The sequence below is a fragment of the Cinclus cinclus genome, chromosome 2, assembly GCF_963662255.1.
Source record: "Cinclus cinclus chromosome 2, bCinCin1.1, whole genome shotgun sequence".
NCBI classification, from domain to species: domain Eukaryota; kingdom Metazoa; phylum Chordata; class Aves; order Passeriformes; family Cinclidae; genus Cinclus; species Cinclus cinclus.
This window is the reverse complement of record NC_085047.1, coordinates 34,733,841-34,749,297: the sequence shown is the minus strand read 5'-3', so window position 1 is coordinate 34,749,297 and position 15,457 is coordinate 34,733,841. Positions and strand designations below refer to the sequence as shown.

Below are 15,457 nucleotides of genomic sequence, written 5' to 3'. Positions count from 1 at the left end.
GCCATTTCTTCTCATTCTCTTGCTTGTTACCTGAAAGAAGAGCCTGACCCCCACCTGGCTACAGCCTCTTTCACGTAGCTTAGAGAGCAATAAGGTCCTGCTTGAGCCTATTTTCCTCCAGGCTAAACACCCCCAGCTCCCTCAGCTACTCCTCATAGGATTCATGACCCAGACCCTTCCTCACTCTGACCAGGTGTGTCCATGCTCAGATACACACATATACAACGTTTTCTTTCTTTTGTGTAGCACTTCTCTAAAGTGTAGACTGAGACAGTGTCCTGGATCTGCATTCCACAAGCAGGCATCCCTTCCCCAGTCAGCTGCTGAATGACCCTTCCCTGTAAGCAAAGTCCTGGCTTCTCTTGTCACCCCGTGACTCTTGCTTCTCTTGCTGAGATGAACTGGTATTTTCAGCTAGGTGAACCAGCATAGCTGGCACAGAATTAGCAATTATTAGTATTTCTGAGTGTTCAACTACACTTTGTGGAGTAATTACTTTTAGAAGTGCCAGTTCAGCACAGCCAGCAAAAAGCAGAAAAAGAGATGCAGATTTTCCCAGCAGGGACAGCTGGGGCTGCTGATTAAGGATGGATGAATCTGTTTGGGAAAACAAATCTGCCTAAGCCACAATTCTGCAAAACTCCTGTATTAATTCTTGTGTTTGTCAAAATGCTTGTCTCCCTTCCAGGCAGAGGCTGAGGATTTTTTTGCTTGTTTGTATTGTTCATTTGTTGTTGCCACCATACAGTTTTCTTCCAAGAACTATAGTCTAGTGACTGAAAAATATAAAATTATTTGTCTGGTCACATTCATGCAGATTCTCTAATAATGCTGTTCTCTGATAGCATCTTTGGCAACCCCAAACAGTATCTCTCATGACCTGCAGTAAATGTCATGGCACAGAGAATAATGGTATGCAGCGAACCAGTGGGAGATTTAGAAACTGCCAACAGCCTACATGGCTTTCTGTTGCATATCTTTATCAAGGATCCTATTAGTGTCTTTTATCTTGGAAAAAATACAGTTGTATATTGGGATGCTGAAAACAGAAGACTGCCCAGATGACTGTGAGGGGAGAAAGATGCCACAAACAATCACCCTCTCAAACGCAGTAGGTGTTAGTGAAAACTCTCTTGGTACAGCTCATAGAGGTAATTGATTCTTGGATCACACAAAAAGATCCAGTGACTATTCCTGAAAATCTGGGGATACCTTGCTTGCCATCATGTTCAATAGTTGGAAATTGATGTGTCATCCATCGTGCAGAATCCTCACTAGTGTGGGGCAGATATGCTAGTATTTTATTTATATTATATACATATATATTAATTTATTGATTTCTGGTAATACATCCCACTAACCTCTCAATTTATTAAGCACTTTTGTACCACAACAGATCTAAAAGGTGATCACAAAACAGAATGAAAACAGTGAGTCCAAACCAAGCAAGACAAAATATTATTTATTTACCTGAATTAAACAATTTGGAAGAAATATCTCATGTTGTAGTGTTGACATTAAACAAGGACAGTAAAATGATTTTTGGAGTATTGTCTATTATTTGTGGGTGCTTAAGAGCCAGTTATTGTGATAAAATATTTTTTAAGCAATGACCTTCTCCGTCATCTGGATTTTCCCATCAACTTTGCCAGATAAGGATTGGTCAGAGCCCATATCACCTTTTTAATTTTGGTTTTTTTTTTGGGGGGGGGGAGGGGTGGTTATGCAGTTCAGGCAGATTGCATGCACTGGTGTAAGGGATTCTGGACGTCTCAGTAGAAGCTAATTCAGAAATTATATTTAGCAGGCACAAACCAAAGACACCTCCTTAATGTGCAGGATTATCCTTACTCAGAGCCCTGAGTGAAGGAAGTACTTCAAATGCCCACCTTAATGTAAAATTAGAATTCTTTATGTGGGGAGAATGGTGACCAGCTCCTGACACATCATTTCCCACAAACACAGGAGATCTCTCGGCTGGTTTTATAACCATTTGTTAAATGGAAGTTAAAAGGAAAAAACCTGGATTAACTCAATCAAAACCATAGTCAGAGCCTAGCCCATCACACTGTTTCTCCAGATGTACAACTGACACTGCCCTCAGTGCCTGCATGTTATCAGTGACTAACATTAGTACTTTTCTTCCCAACCCTTGTTATGCCTCCCATTTCCCAAAGAATTTCCTACATGACAAATATCATTGCCCATCTGCCTCCATGCTGTTAGAGGCAATGCCACCTCTGATTTTTGTAATAACTAAATCCTGTGGGAGAACTCTTGCCTGGATGAATTAATGTATAAATAGTTGTGGTTGAGAGCAGAAAGAAACTTAGGCTCTTGAAGACTGGAGCCAAAAAGAACCTGACTCAAGTAGATATCACAAAGAGACAGAATTAATAAAATTTTATTTCCAATTGAAAAAAAAAAAAAAAAAGTGTGCTCTGAACCCAAAGCAAACCAAAACAAAACCCAAACAGATAACTGTAAATTCTGCAAAACATCAGGCCTGCAGGACCTGGATGGCGAGAAGAATGGGAACTTGTCACTAGGGGGCAAGGTGGTATCAGATAAGAGGATGGAAGTTCCCCCGGGGAGACAGTGAAATATGGGGACAAGAACGTGCCACCACAGGAAGAGAGACTTAAAAATAACAAGGCAGCCTGGTGAAGCACAGCAGAATGACAAATTGGGTTTTTCTGTCCTTAGTCATCAAATTGACCTTCTGGCTCAGCCAGAAAAGGGAGAGGTGTTGTAGAGGAGCATGTAGCTGCTGTGACTTGATAAACAATGTCAACTATACAAGTCAGACCCAAGCTTTTCCTGAATGAAGGAGATGTGATGGAACCATATCCATAAAAAAGATGCAGAAGAGGGGGTTATAGGGAAATAAAAATAATATACTGGTTGTCTGGGTTTCAAACAAACCTCTGGAATTGTTGTATCTATAGCTTAAATCAGAAGTGGTTTCAGTGTCTCACAAAACAACTCTAGAAGCTCTCAGTCATAAATTTTGACTTGATTCTGTCTCTCTCTGTCTCCCAAATACACACTAAAATGTTACACCTTAAATCACTCCGTGTCTGTCTAATAGTGACAGAAAGGAGAAACTGCATTTCTGTAATTTCTAATATAAATTTAGTTATTTGAAACCAATATTTAGCTCCTGAATTGGTGAAATAACAGTTTTAAGACATATTTAAATAAGCTTTTAAATTTGAACCCCATATTTGACCACTTTGAATAGAGAATAAAAGTCAGTAGAATAGATGAAAGATAAATCTGGGATAACAGACTGCTGAGGGTTAGGTTTTAAACATTATTTAAAAGCTTCCATATAGGGGCTGTTATTTTTAATCTATCCAGAGTGTGAACACATTGGCCTAAGCTGCTTAGTATACACAGATGGATCCTTGGCCCTACAGCAAAATAACCAAAATGACCTGGTGTCTCTGCACAGAGCAGATTGGCTGGATCTAAGTTGCAAAGAGCAACTTTCTTGTCTGGGTCCAGGGGGATCTTAAGACAAAATAGTTAATTGGTGCCTGAAGTTGTTTATGAAACACTATGAGGATTATTTTGCAGCCTGCCAGACGTGTGCTGTTGCATATTTGCACAGTACAGTTGTGTCCATCTGTGTGTCCACGTGCTGTGGATGTAGAGAGCAGCTCTGTTCTGCCTTCTCTTCTCCCAGACCCTCCCCAGCCCTGGTCCCAGCTGCACCACACAGGAGCTGCTTCTGCTGCTCATCTCTGTGCTTTCACTGAGCTGATTTAATTTGCTAGGTTTGCATAATACACATACTTGTTTTGGAGTGTAAATTTTCTGTTCAGTGAAAAAAATCCCCATGATGACTAGCTCTGGTATAAGCAAACCAGCAACTTCTGATAGAAGCAGGATAAACCCTTTTCTGCCATGGGTAGACATTGCACAATCTCAGATGTATCACTGAATTGTGCTCTTATTCTACTTTTTTATTAATAAAACATTGATCTCTAATCCATGTGAATGGAGAAGATCTCAACAATCAGACCTGTCCAGCCAGAAAAGATAATGGAAGGTTTTGATATTCAGAATTTGCAAAAAAGCTGTCAATATTTTTGGGGCATTTCTATTTTCTTCTCATCCCAATTAATTAATCTTTAGAAGTTGAAGTCCAGAAAAAGAAAATCTGCAGCAAAGATCCTGGAGAACTTTTTAAGCTCCTTCTTTCCCAGTGAAAGTTATAAATTTACACAGATGTGCATGATAAAGCTAAATGCAAAACAGTTGAGCACTGTTGGAAATAGAATCTAAAACAAGAATGAGGTGTTCTGTAATAAAAATAATTGCAAGTGAAGTGAATAACTAATTGCCATTTCTGAAATGAGCATTAGTCTCTTGTTTACTACACTGTAAACCAAGAATAATTCCACTGTATTTTACCGTGATAGTCATACAACTGAATCAGAATTTGAGCTTCTGCTTTATTGCTGGTTATGAAGAGCAATGAGTTGAAACAGAAATGTGAATCTTTCTGAATGAACAGAATTGTTTCATTTGGGAGGCCATTCTGAAACCAATAAAATTATGGTTGGAACTAATTTTGTCCATATGCTACTTGGGACAAAATTGCTCTTACTGATATGCATGTATTTGCAGCCATTGGCACAATGGGATTAAACTATTCTCTGGGATTCAGGTAATTTTCATTTCCTAATCTAAACAGAATCCATCATAAAATCAGAAAATTCCAGGTTTGAAGGGGACATGAAATATTATCAGGACCAACCTTCCTGGGCAAAAGCAAAACTACAAGTCTAAACAAGATGGCCCAGCACTCTGTCCAGCTTTTACTCTGTAAATTTTCAGAGTGTCTAATATTTGGGTATATACCTCTTATCTAGGCAGATTATTCCAATGGCTGATTTTTCTCACTGTGAAAAATGTTCCTTTAGTGTAAACCAGAATCTCCCCAGGAGTAACTTGGACCATTGATCTTTTCTTTGTAAAAGGAAATCTTTGTAGCCAGCCTTTGAATACTGGATCTCGGTGACAAGGTTTCCCCTAAGTCTTGTCTTCTCAAGGCTGAACAAAGCAATTATCTCAGCCTTTCCTCACATGGCAGACTTTCCAGTCCTTGGATAATCATTTTGGCTCTTCTCTGGACCTCCTCCAGCCTGGCTACACTTTTTTTTTTGTGTAGTGGGGACAAAAATTAATTTCCAGATGTGATCTGGAAAGCACTGAGCAGGGTGGTGTAATGTTTTCTTTATCTCTGCTGCTGGAGCACTCTGATGCAACCCAGGACCCTGCTGGCTTTCTTTGCTGTGGCAGCACATTGTTCACTCATATGAAATTCACGTTCACCAGAAGCTCCTGGTCCCTTTCCACAGAGCTTCTCCCCAGCTAGGTGTATATCCCAGCCTTGCTGCATTCCTCAACTATGTTTTTCCAGCTGCAAGATCTTACAATTGTTGAGCTTCATCAGCTTCTCATGAATCCACTCTTCCAGCCCATCCAGGTTTTCTTGCAGGGTGACTGTCCCTTCTGAAGTCCTCTCTTCTACACTGATATATCTGTAATTATAGTTGTGGCATTGAGGCTATATTTTTTAATATACATAACTGAAACCATGATTTATCATAATTTGCAAGCTATTAAAAGATACCATGAGTCAGTATAAGTCACTAGTGTTATTTCAGTCCCATTGTTGGGGCCGAAGTTCTGCCTGTGCAATTACCTCTCCTTGATAGCAGCAGAGAGCTGAGGGAAGGCTGCACAAACTGGGCAAATATAAATTCTTGCCCCTGTTACTCTCCCAGACATTAAACTTTTACAGGAATTATGTGAACCAGAAATGGTTTTTATGTATTTACGTTACACCCAATTGATTTCATTCCTACCTGCTTGTCTGTTCATCCTTTGAATCCATGCAGACTTTTCTTGCAGATATATTTTATGACAAGGATTTCCTCATCTACCCTCTGTGTTATGTGGAAAAACACCTTATTTTGTTTGTTTTTAACTTTTCTTTAATCTGATGTCACTTATTTCATGTACTAGATTAGACAATAAATTGATTTTCTTCATATGGGAGTTTCTTTATGCACCCACAAATTATAACTTCCACAATTGTCTATTCTCCCTTACTGAAGAGTTTAGTTAGTACTTCACTTTATGGAAACATGACTATAACTAACCCAGGCAAAGTCTATAGGCAGAAATTAGTATCTGACTGCATAAACTGATCTCGTGGGGTTTTTTTGCATTTTAATCTAAAAACATAGGGAGAAATGCGCAAGATTTTTGTGATCTTGACTATATTCCAATATTTTCCAAGTTGGTCCTAGGAAGAGACCATCACTTTTCTCCATCCTTCTCACCTGGGAAGGTCGTTTTTGCTCTTTGAATAGAGTAAACAGATGTGTCATTGTGCTGAGCACTTTCTCAAGGGTTTGTCAGCTTTCTAATTCATGCATCATTCACTCTTAGCTCTAGTAATCACAAAAAGTAACAATTCATTAATGTGAAGTTAAAAAGCTGATAGGAAACTGAGAGATAATATCTGGACAGAGTCCTGTTGGGTTTCATTGTACTGTTCTACCCCAAACAACTGCTCCCAGCAATGCGATATCTGCTTACTGCAAAATAAATGACTGGACTGGAGTTTCTTTTCTAATTTTCTTTGCGTTTAGGAATCAAATTAAAAACCTGAGTGATACAAAAACTGTAAACGAGATAGTGTGCATAAAATATATATATATATTATCAGGATACACTCTTTTGCTTTCTTCATACTGGTTATGAAGAGGAACTCCAGTGTGAATTTTTCCAAAGAAACAACATTCTCTCTCTGCTGGAGTCAGTGTTAGTAAGCCACGGAAATCAGGATTAATTTAAATTTGTATCACAGATGGTGCAGAGTATTGACAAAGGGATTTGAATTGCATTTGGCTGTCAAAATGGCATATTGGTTATTCAAACACAAGCGAGCCCAGCATCAGGCAGTGTGGGACTGCTGGCCAATGGTGCTAAAGCCGTGACAGCCTGCAAAAAGTCTTGTGGTCTTAACACTTAATATGTACTAAAAAGGCACGTTTACATTTAAGCTATAGATATGGAAAAAGTAAGCACTTAATTTTTTAATGAAAAAATTATTTATTTGGTGTTACCTATGCCGCATCCTGATGATAAATTCTTTAATGATATCATCACGTAACATTTTTCACTGAGTGCTTCTATTTGATAGATTCATTACAACAAGGAGTAGGGATTTATATTTTCTGTTTCAATTATCATTTACAAAAACTACAACAGCCTTCCTAAAAAATGTCAAAGACGATTTCTTTTAAGCATAAAAAATTATATGAAGTAGTTAACATGAAACTAGTTCACCTGAACACTAAAAATTATTGTCAAGGGGATTTTTTTTTTACATTTAAAAAGCAATTTCATTCTTCAATATGTCTCCTTTCTTCAGTCTGCCACTGCACTGTAAGAAGCTGAAGTTAATTTTTATCACTGTTTAATTCTTTTAAATTATGTTATTTTTATAACTTCCTAGTGTTTTTTTCATTATTCAAGAATAAATAGATCGTGAAGGAAGGAATCTGGAGTGGTAGTGGAAATGAAAAAATGGGTTCTGTTTCATGCACTTTATCTATACAAACTGTGATTAAGTAAAGTAGCCTAACTTGTAACAAAAAAACATTATGAGGATTGTGGTTATCTTTAGGTGCTGGTAGTCTATAAGCAATCTTAAGACCAGATGTATGCTAAAAATATTGTCATGGATAGAGATAGCTTTTAAGAATGCAATTTCCAAACTGGGGTCATGAAATGGATAACTGCTGGTGATGGCAGGGTAAAACAAGATAAAGAAACTTGACTCAAAAACATGCTCCAATGCACAAGTCTGTCACCTGTGTAAGAAATGTGTATTTATTCTTTGGATGAAGCTAAGCACAAATTTTAAGTGCTGAGTCTAGTGCAAGGATCACTGCATGAAGTTTCACTGTAGTTCCTGTGAACTTTGTGAACAGGAAAATCCAGTGGTGTGGAAAGGCATGCACTAACCATAAAATGTAATGGATATGGAAAATAAGAGGTCTTTACTTGCAGCTGTGATTTTGAGGAAAGAGAAACCAGAAGAAGCTGTCCAACCTTTTGGTCTGGTTAAGAACATAAGAAAAACAATTGCTATTTTAACAACAAGAGTTGTTTAAGCCAGAAAGATAAAACATCCCTTGAGGAAGGGAAAGAAGAAAAGAAAATTTTCTGAATCCATAGAGAAGCTGGACCAATCAAGAATATTGTCAGACATAAACTTATAATTTTTCTATAATTTTTCAACTTTTAGTGTGCTATTTAACATTTTCCTTAATAGAGTAAACCAAATTCACAGTCTTCCTTTAATCTTATTTGATTTGTAGAGAAATATGGTGCAGTAAAGCACTCCATTCCTTTGGACATATTCACTCTCTTAATAGCAGGAAACAACATGATCAGAGAAGGTCTACAAACCTTTCACACTTAGTATGGTATAAACTATAAACTCATTTTTACAAATCCTGTCTTGAATTATTGAACATTTTTATGAATCTCATTTTGACCATGGCAAGGAACAACTGATAATCTTCACTAGCTTGTTCCTATTGCCTGCTCCTTGCTTTTGGGGTGTGTGTACATTCTTACCTCTTTAAAATTAAAGTCACATCTTCCATTTCATGCGTTTTACATGGTTTGAAGTTCTTGACCCCTTGTATGAATTTCAGAGGACTCTTTCCATTAGTTGAGTCTGTTGGGGTTTCCATTTTGACAGTCATTCCTAAAAAAAAAAAAAAAAAAAAAAAAAAGATTTTGTGGTACTGAAATTAACAGTACATTATCTCCAGTACAATAATGACAGCAGCATGACAGTTTGAAAATTAATGGTAAAATAGATTTTCACCCTTTCACACTCATTTTTGAGATATTTTGCAACATTACTTCTTTGTACAATATAAAGACTTCAATGTGTTAAACAGCAGCATAATTTATTGCTATTTCCATAGACAGGATATTTTCTTGAGATTCACAAGCTTTCTGTACCTTGTCAAACATGTGAGGAACACTTGATAAGACATTTTAAAAAGCATTAGAGGTGCAATTAGCCATTAGTAGAACCAAAAATTGCTGATTCTGGCCCTGTTTGTTACACACGGAAGTTGATGGCTCTCCTATAAAATCTTTGCAAGTTTTCCTTCACAGGCTAGTTTGTGCATCTTTTACAAGATTCATTCTCCCATGATTTGTTTCATTCAATTATTTTAGTATGAGAATCTTAATACTAGTTGTACTTCACTGTCTTATGCTGGTGCTCAGAGGTTTCCATCAGAGATTGATTTTATGATACAATAAATGCTGCGTGGGATTTACTACAGGTTGTAAAAAGCTTATTTGCTAAGGAGCTCATGATGTAGAGGTGAACAAATGTCATGAGGCTCTTGTAGCCTCTTACACCACCAGAATTTAATTAACTATGACTGTCTGGAAAGAAATGTCCTTCCTCCAACACAAAATAAAACATTTTTATTTTATTTTTTTCTATCCCACGGGATGAGCAAACAATAATATTCTCATGTCCTTGTCTCTTTTCAGCAGGAAATGGAATCTTTGTGATCAAGGTCATGTTTGTTCTTGGTTTCTTGAATTGTTTTGAAAATCCTGTAATTTAGTGTTAGAAGAATTAAATGCTAGTCATCAGCAAATGGCCAACACCTGCTGAACAAAGTCACAGTATCATTAGGATGTAAATAAAAAATTGAAATTCTTCTATGATTTTTCTCTCTGGTTATAATCTCAAAATGAAATTCCGGGGTTACATCTGGGTGCTCTTTTACCTTTAGATAGGAGACAGGAGGAAGACTATAGGATCCCATCACTGAGTTATCATGGAATCTTAGAATTATTTGTGTTGAGAGACTTTAAAAGAGCCCCTAGTTCCAACCCGTACTTCCAAGGGCAGGGACACCTTCCAGCAGATCAGGTTGCTCAAAGCTCTATCCAGCCCGACCCTGAACACATCCAGGGATGGGGAGATCCTAGCCTCTATGGACAACCTCACCAACATCACAGGAAAGACTCTCCTCCTAATATTTAAGCTATATGTACCCTATTTCTGTTAAAAGCCATTAACCCTTGTCCTGTCACTCCACACCCTCCTCAGAAGTCCCTGTCCATCTCTCTTTAGTGACACTAGACACTGAAAGGTGCTATATGATCTCCCTGAAACCTGCACATCTCCAACATGTTGAGTTTGGTTTCTTCGTTTCCTGAATGTGATGGAGCTATCACATTATAAAGCCTTAAAATTTTAAATTTGATCTGCATTTTGATTGGTGTTGATGATAGCCCCAAATGATACATTGCAGCATGAGAGCCGAATGAGAATGCCAAAGGGTGGTGGTAGTCTGAATACTTATCACATCACACCAAAACTAAAGCTCTTCAAAAATGATAGCAATAAATTTAAGAGAAGGAAAAAGCCAGTCGTATTGGACATGTTGTAATTTCTTCTCAACGAAGCCATAAACAATTACTTTCCACTAAAAATTTTGAAGCTGTGACTATAGTTGGATGATTCATTAGCAACATTTCCAAGGCACGAATTTATCTGAACAATATCAGAAATAAAGCTTTCAGCATTGTATTCACACACTTCTTGCTCACAGTAAAATACCAAAAGATTAACCAGATACCACTAATTAGTGCATTGTAGACCTCATATGAGCTGAACAGGCAGCACTTCACAAGATTTGGAAACTGCTTGTTCTGCTACAAAAATTTCTCTACTACTTCAACAATTAAAACCCTTACATGGATTGTGTGAAACACATTTATTACTGTTGTTAATCGGAGTGCATGAATCAAAGGAGGAGAGGTGCTATCTGTGAACTGAACCTGACTTCTCTGGCTACAGTGAGATTTACGTTCCAAGGAAAATTCTTGTATAAATTCAGGCACTTTTCTCTAGTACTTATAATTTGTGTCATGCTTACATTGTACTGTGATTATTTTTAAGAAATTCCAGTCTGCTTTACTTTGTGACTCAATTGCTTTCATTAATTCACTCAAGTGCTTTCTCAGAAGATAAGTTCAAGGAAGTCTGATATATTTTAGGATCCCTTGTGTCTCCTCTGCCAGTTATATCTGGCCTGATCATGATGATTAACTCTGTAACTCAAAAGGAGAGTTGCTAGTGAGCATAAATGTGACAACCTTAGCTGTGAGGTCCCTTTGTATCTTGGTGCCTGCCTGTGTGTGTCACCAGCATCCATGAGTGAACTCAGCCTCTGGAGAATCCTTGGAGACCACAGTAGTTTATTGTGGAGCTCCTGAGCTACTGAAGCACAAAGCAAGATGAAATTAAGAAGCTATTCCAGAGAGCTGAGCACATTAGGCTGAGGTCACTGACAGAGCTCTAAGGAACAGCTCTTTCCTTTAACCTGTGTCGAGGATTAAATACAACCAGGGTGTGTAGGCTGAGTGACAGCTACTTTCTGAAGGAGCTGTGGGGAGTTCACAAGGGTGGAATATTCTTTCATAGGTATGTTACTTTGTTCTCAGTAAATTGCTCCCACTTTGGGCCTCTCATACAGGAAATTGAAATAAGCAGGTAAAGCACAGATATGGTCTTCTTTCAAATTCTAGTTTATGATATGAAGATAGAAGAGAATTTTGTAGCTTTTGGAACATCTGAGAATTTGCTTCAGTCATGCACTTTTCTAGAATGTACTTTCTGGTTTTGATTTCCCCAGTTCATATTTGTAGTGATGTTTCTTCATAAGTACATAAAAATAAAGTGTTACTTTCATGTTCCCTTGAGTAACTTAGAAACTACATTTTTGAGGTAACTGACTACTGCAGTTATGTAATGCACATTCTGTATATAGGAAGCTCTAGGCATATAGCTTTAAAATACAAAGTAGTCATTTAGTTATACTGTGTGATTTTTTTCCTTAGTTAAGATGTGCCTTTTCCATTCTTGAACACTTCTGGTAAAGAATGTTAGAATAAATAAACATACCAATGTGTTTTTAGTCTAAATTTGTTTATTTGCTTGTTTGTTTTAATCTTTTGGGCTTTTAAAATCTGAAACTTATATATAATGTTTTGTAAATATATCTCAATTCTTTTTCTTTCTACAATTTACATTGTTGTGATGACAAAAGTAAGTTCAGTTTTTAGAGAAAATAGCTCCTAGTTTTTTGAGATTACCAAGACCAAAAATGAAATCTAAGTTTAATATTAATGATCTACTGACAGAAACAAAAACTATGAAGACTTTAAATCCAGCTTTTAATTTCAATAGGTTAATGAATAATTATTAAGTTATTGTCTTAGAAATTAAACAAAAACTTCAAGCATGAAAGTAGTTATAAGAAGTGAATCCAATTGACAATTCTCACCATGTCCAGATTAGAAGCTCAGTCTATCTTTTACTTTGAAAGATTTTACTCTGTCGAGAAATGGACTGCAGAAATACATATCAACTCTCCCACAAAATCAGTAAATATTTTACTGCCAAAAAAACTTCCAGACTTTTTCCAGTGGCCTAATGATGTCTGCTGCTTCTCACCCTGCTGTCACAGTCTGATTGTATTTCATATTTCTCTATTTCAAGAAATAATATATTGACAATATAAATTTTCCAACATTGTATTCATAGATTGAATTCTATTGAGATTGAGAAGGTGAGAACACATTGTTCTCTAAATCAGACATATTTGTTTATAAATAAGAACTATTGCAGGATGCAGGATGCAGCTCAGTAAGGCCCACCACTGTTCTGCACTGTACTCATTACAGCATCAGAGAAAGACATGGATGAAGAAGGATGACACATTTTCAGTCTATAAAGCAGAACAGGTCTAAATTCAGTATCCAACTCTGTGGCATGCAGGCGAGATAGAAGCTGAGATGGTGAAACAGCTGCAGAGAGTGGGGTTTTTAACAGGGTTCTGCAGGGTGGACAGCTCTGCACATCAGCTACTGTAATATTTTGATCCCATGTATGTGACTACTTATAAGAAGTGATCAGTTAAACATAGCAATAATCCTCGGATAAAGACAGCCTTGTTGTCTGGAATGCTCATCTAGAATAGGGCTGGAAGTTGTATGATTTTCTCCCTGTTAAAGTGGTTGCAACTAATTGGTCTAGTTATAATTTATAAACCTTCAAGGCAGCCTGATAGATACTAGTTACAAAGTAGGACATCTTTGTTGAGATATAGTAGTGCCTCTGTTGGCTTTCCTGTTGCATCCTCCTCCACATTGTTGGGTACTGCTGTAACCAGAGAGCCACAGAGCTTTTTGTCATACTAGACAAGAACATAAACAATTGGACACAAGATGGATAGGTTAATACAGCTGGCTATCTCACACCCCAAAGGAAAATCACAGGCAAATCTTATGCATGTAAAAGGTTAGAGTTAATTATTAAATCTTCCTCTGATTTGCACATTCAGGAAGGACATCAATAATTTCTCACTATCACTTCCAGATCTGCTATCCTTTCCAGATGTCTTTTTGTTCGTAGATATAAGGTGAGCAGGCAGGAGCTGTGAACTTGAGCAGAACTGCTCAAGTTCCCGCACAGCTACACAGGCTAATCAGGCAGAAGTGACCAAAGCAGCAAGATGTTGCCGCCACTTCTTATCATTTCAATAAGCATTGTAGCTATTGAAGTTGTTATTGGATTTGTGGGAAATGGATTTATTACAACCATTAATATCATTAATTGGATCAAAAACAAAAAAATATCTTCTGCTGATATGATCCTGATCTTTTTGAGCACATCAAGATTTATCTTGCAGGTGACAGTCCTGATGCACATCCACAGCTTCTACTTTGCAGATGTATTTAAGTTGGCTTCAGTGTACAAGGACTTTGGTGCTGTGTGGATGTTTGTAAACCATAGCAGCTTGTGGTTCAGTACCTGGCTCTATGTACTGTACTGTGTAAAAATAATCAATATTACCCACTGGCTTCTGCTGCAGATCAAGCGCAGAATAGCTGGGATGGTCCCATGGCTTCTTCTTGGATCGCTGGTTATCTCCTCTATGACTTCTCTTCCTTTACCATGGATTGCACCCAGAACTTACCTATGCAGCTCAACAGGGAACTGCAGAGAAAATAGCACAGCTCATATCACAGACTGGGATAGTTCATATCTCTACTTGCTGCTTCTTTACTTTGTAGGTTGCTTTTTCCCTCTAGTGCTCTCCATAGTGACCTCAGTTCTGTTAATTACTTCTCTGTGGAAACACAGAAAGACGATGCAATGTTATGCAGATACTTTCAGGGATTCTATGATAGATGTTCACCTAACTGCTATTAAATCAATTGTTTCTTTCTTAATCCTTTATATTTCCAGTTTTGTAGCTCAAATTCTGTTGATACTGTCGACATCTCAAAGTAAAGATGTTGTGAAAGTTGCAGTATCCTTAGTTGTAGCTGGGGCATATCCTTCCATGCACTCAGTTATCCTGATCATAGTCAATTCAAAATTGAAATTGGCATTTAGGAACCTTTGCCTGCATTTTAAGTGCCATTTGGAAGATAAACCTCCAAGCCCCAGGCTTGAGAGAAACACTCTCCAGTAAGAGATCTGAAATCAAGACTCACATGTATTGTTTCACTGTATTTTTTCTTAAATGATAATTTTATCTTCCAGAGATTCTGTGACTTGTGCTCCCTAACATTTCAGAGCACCTGAAATAATGTGCATTTTTGCCTTACTTGTGCACCACTCCTTCCATCCTGCTTAATATAGAGTGAAAATGAAAATGAACTGAATGAAAATAATGTACTTAAATAAGATATCAGTTTCAGGTTGCTTTGTGATTATCAGTTTAAGGCTGAAAGTTTTATTACTTGTTTGAATTGAAGAACATGGGGACTAAAACAACCAAGAATGTACAGAGCTCACAAATATCAGCTCTCTGAGAAATGATTTTTCACCTGAGAAGGTTAAAATTTGACTAAAAACAAGTTGTGCAAGTCATAGCTGGTATTGCATGGAAGAAGACTGTGCTTTTAAACTGGAAAAATCATATGGATTATAACCTGAGGGAAAATTAAAATTTGGAAGCATACAGCCAATTAATATAATCAAATTGCATTCTGAATGGATTTTATTTGTGTTAGGATTCCAGTATGTCTGTAACAATGTATTGATTAAATACCTATTTAAAAATTGATAGTTTAGTTTGAAATATATGCTATGCTTATTTGTTTGGTTTCCTTGAAAGTGGATTACCAAGATGGTGATTACAATGTAGTGAACTGCCTTTAGAAAATCTCATTCTTGTTAAGTTGACCATTCCGATCATAGAGTTGTCTTTATTGTTGTGATTTGCTATTGCTTTGCACAGCGGGGAGTTGCTCTTAAGGCTGTTTTCTTTTAAAATTTTGTTACTATGAAATTTCATGACGT

The 15,457-nt window shown here is 37.2% G+C and overlaps 1 protein-coding gene across 1 annotated transcript; it reads left to right on the top strand.

The window, feature by feature from the left end:
* The first annotated feature begins 13,658 nt into the window (after positions 1-13,658).
* Positions 13,659-14,624, top strand: LOC134057094 (taste receptor type 2 member 40-like). Its single transcript, XM_062514124.1, has one exon. It carries the CDS (start codon positions 13,659-13,661, stop codon positions 14,622-14,624), a length of 966 nt encoding a protein of 321 aa, XP_062370108.1.
* Positions 14,625-15,457: the final 833 nt, after the last annotated feature.

Excerpts from the sequence above, each read along its gene's own strand:
- LOC134057094 (XM_062514124.1), top strand. The coding sequence starts at position 13,659 with ATGTTGCCGCCACTTCTTATCATTTCAATAAGCATTGTAGCTATTGAA.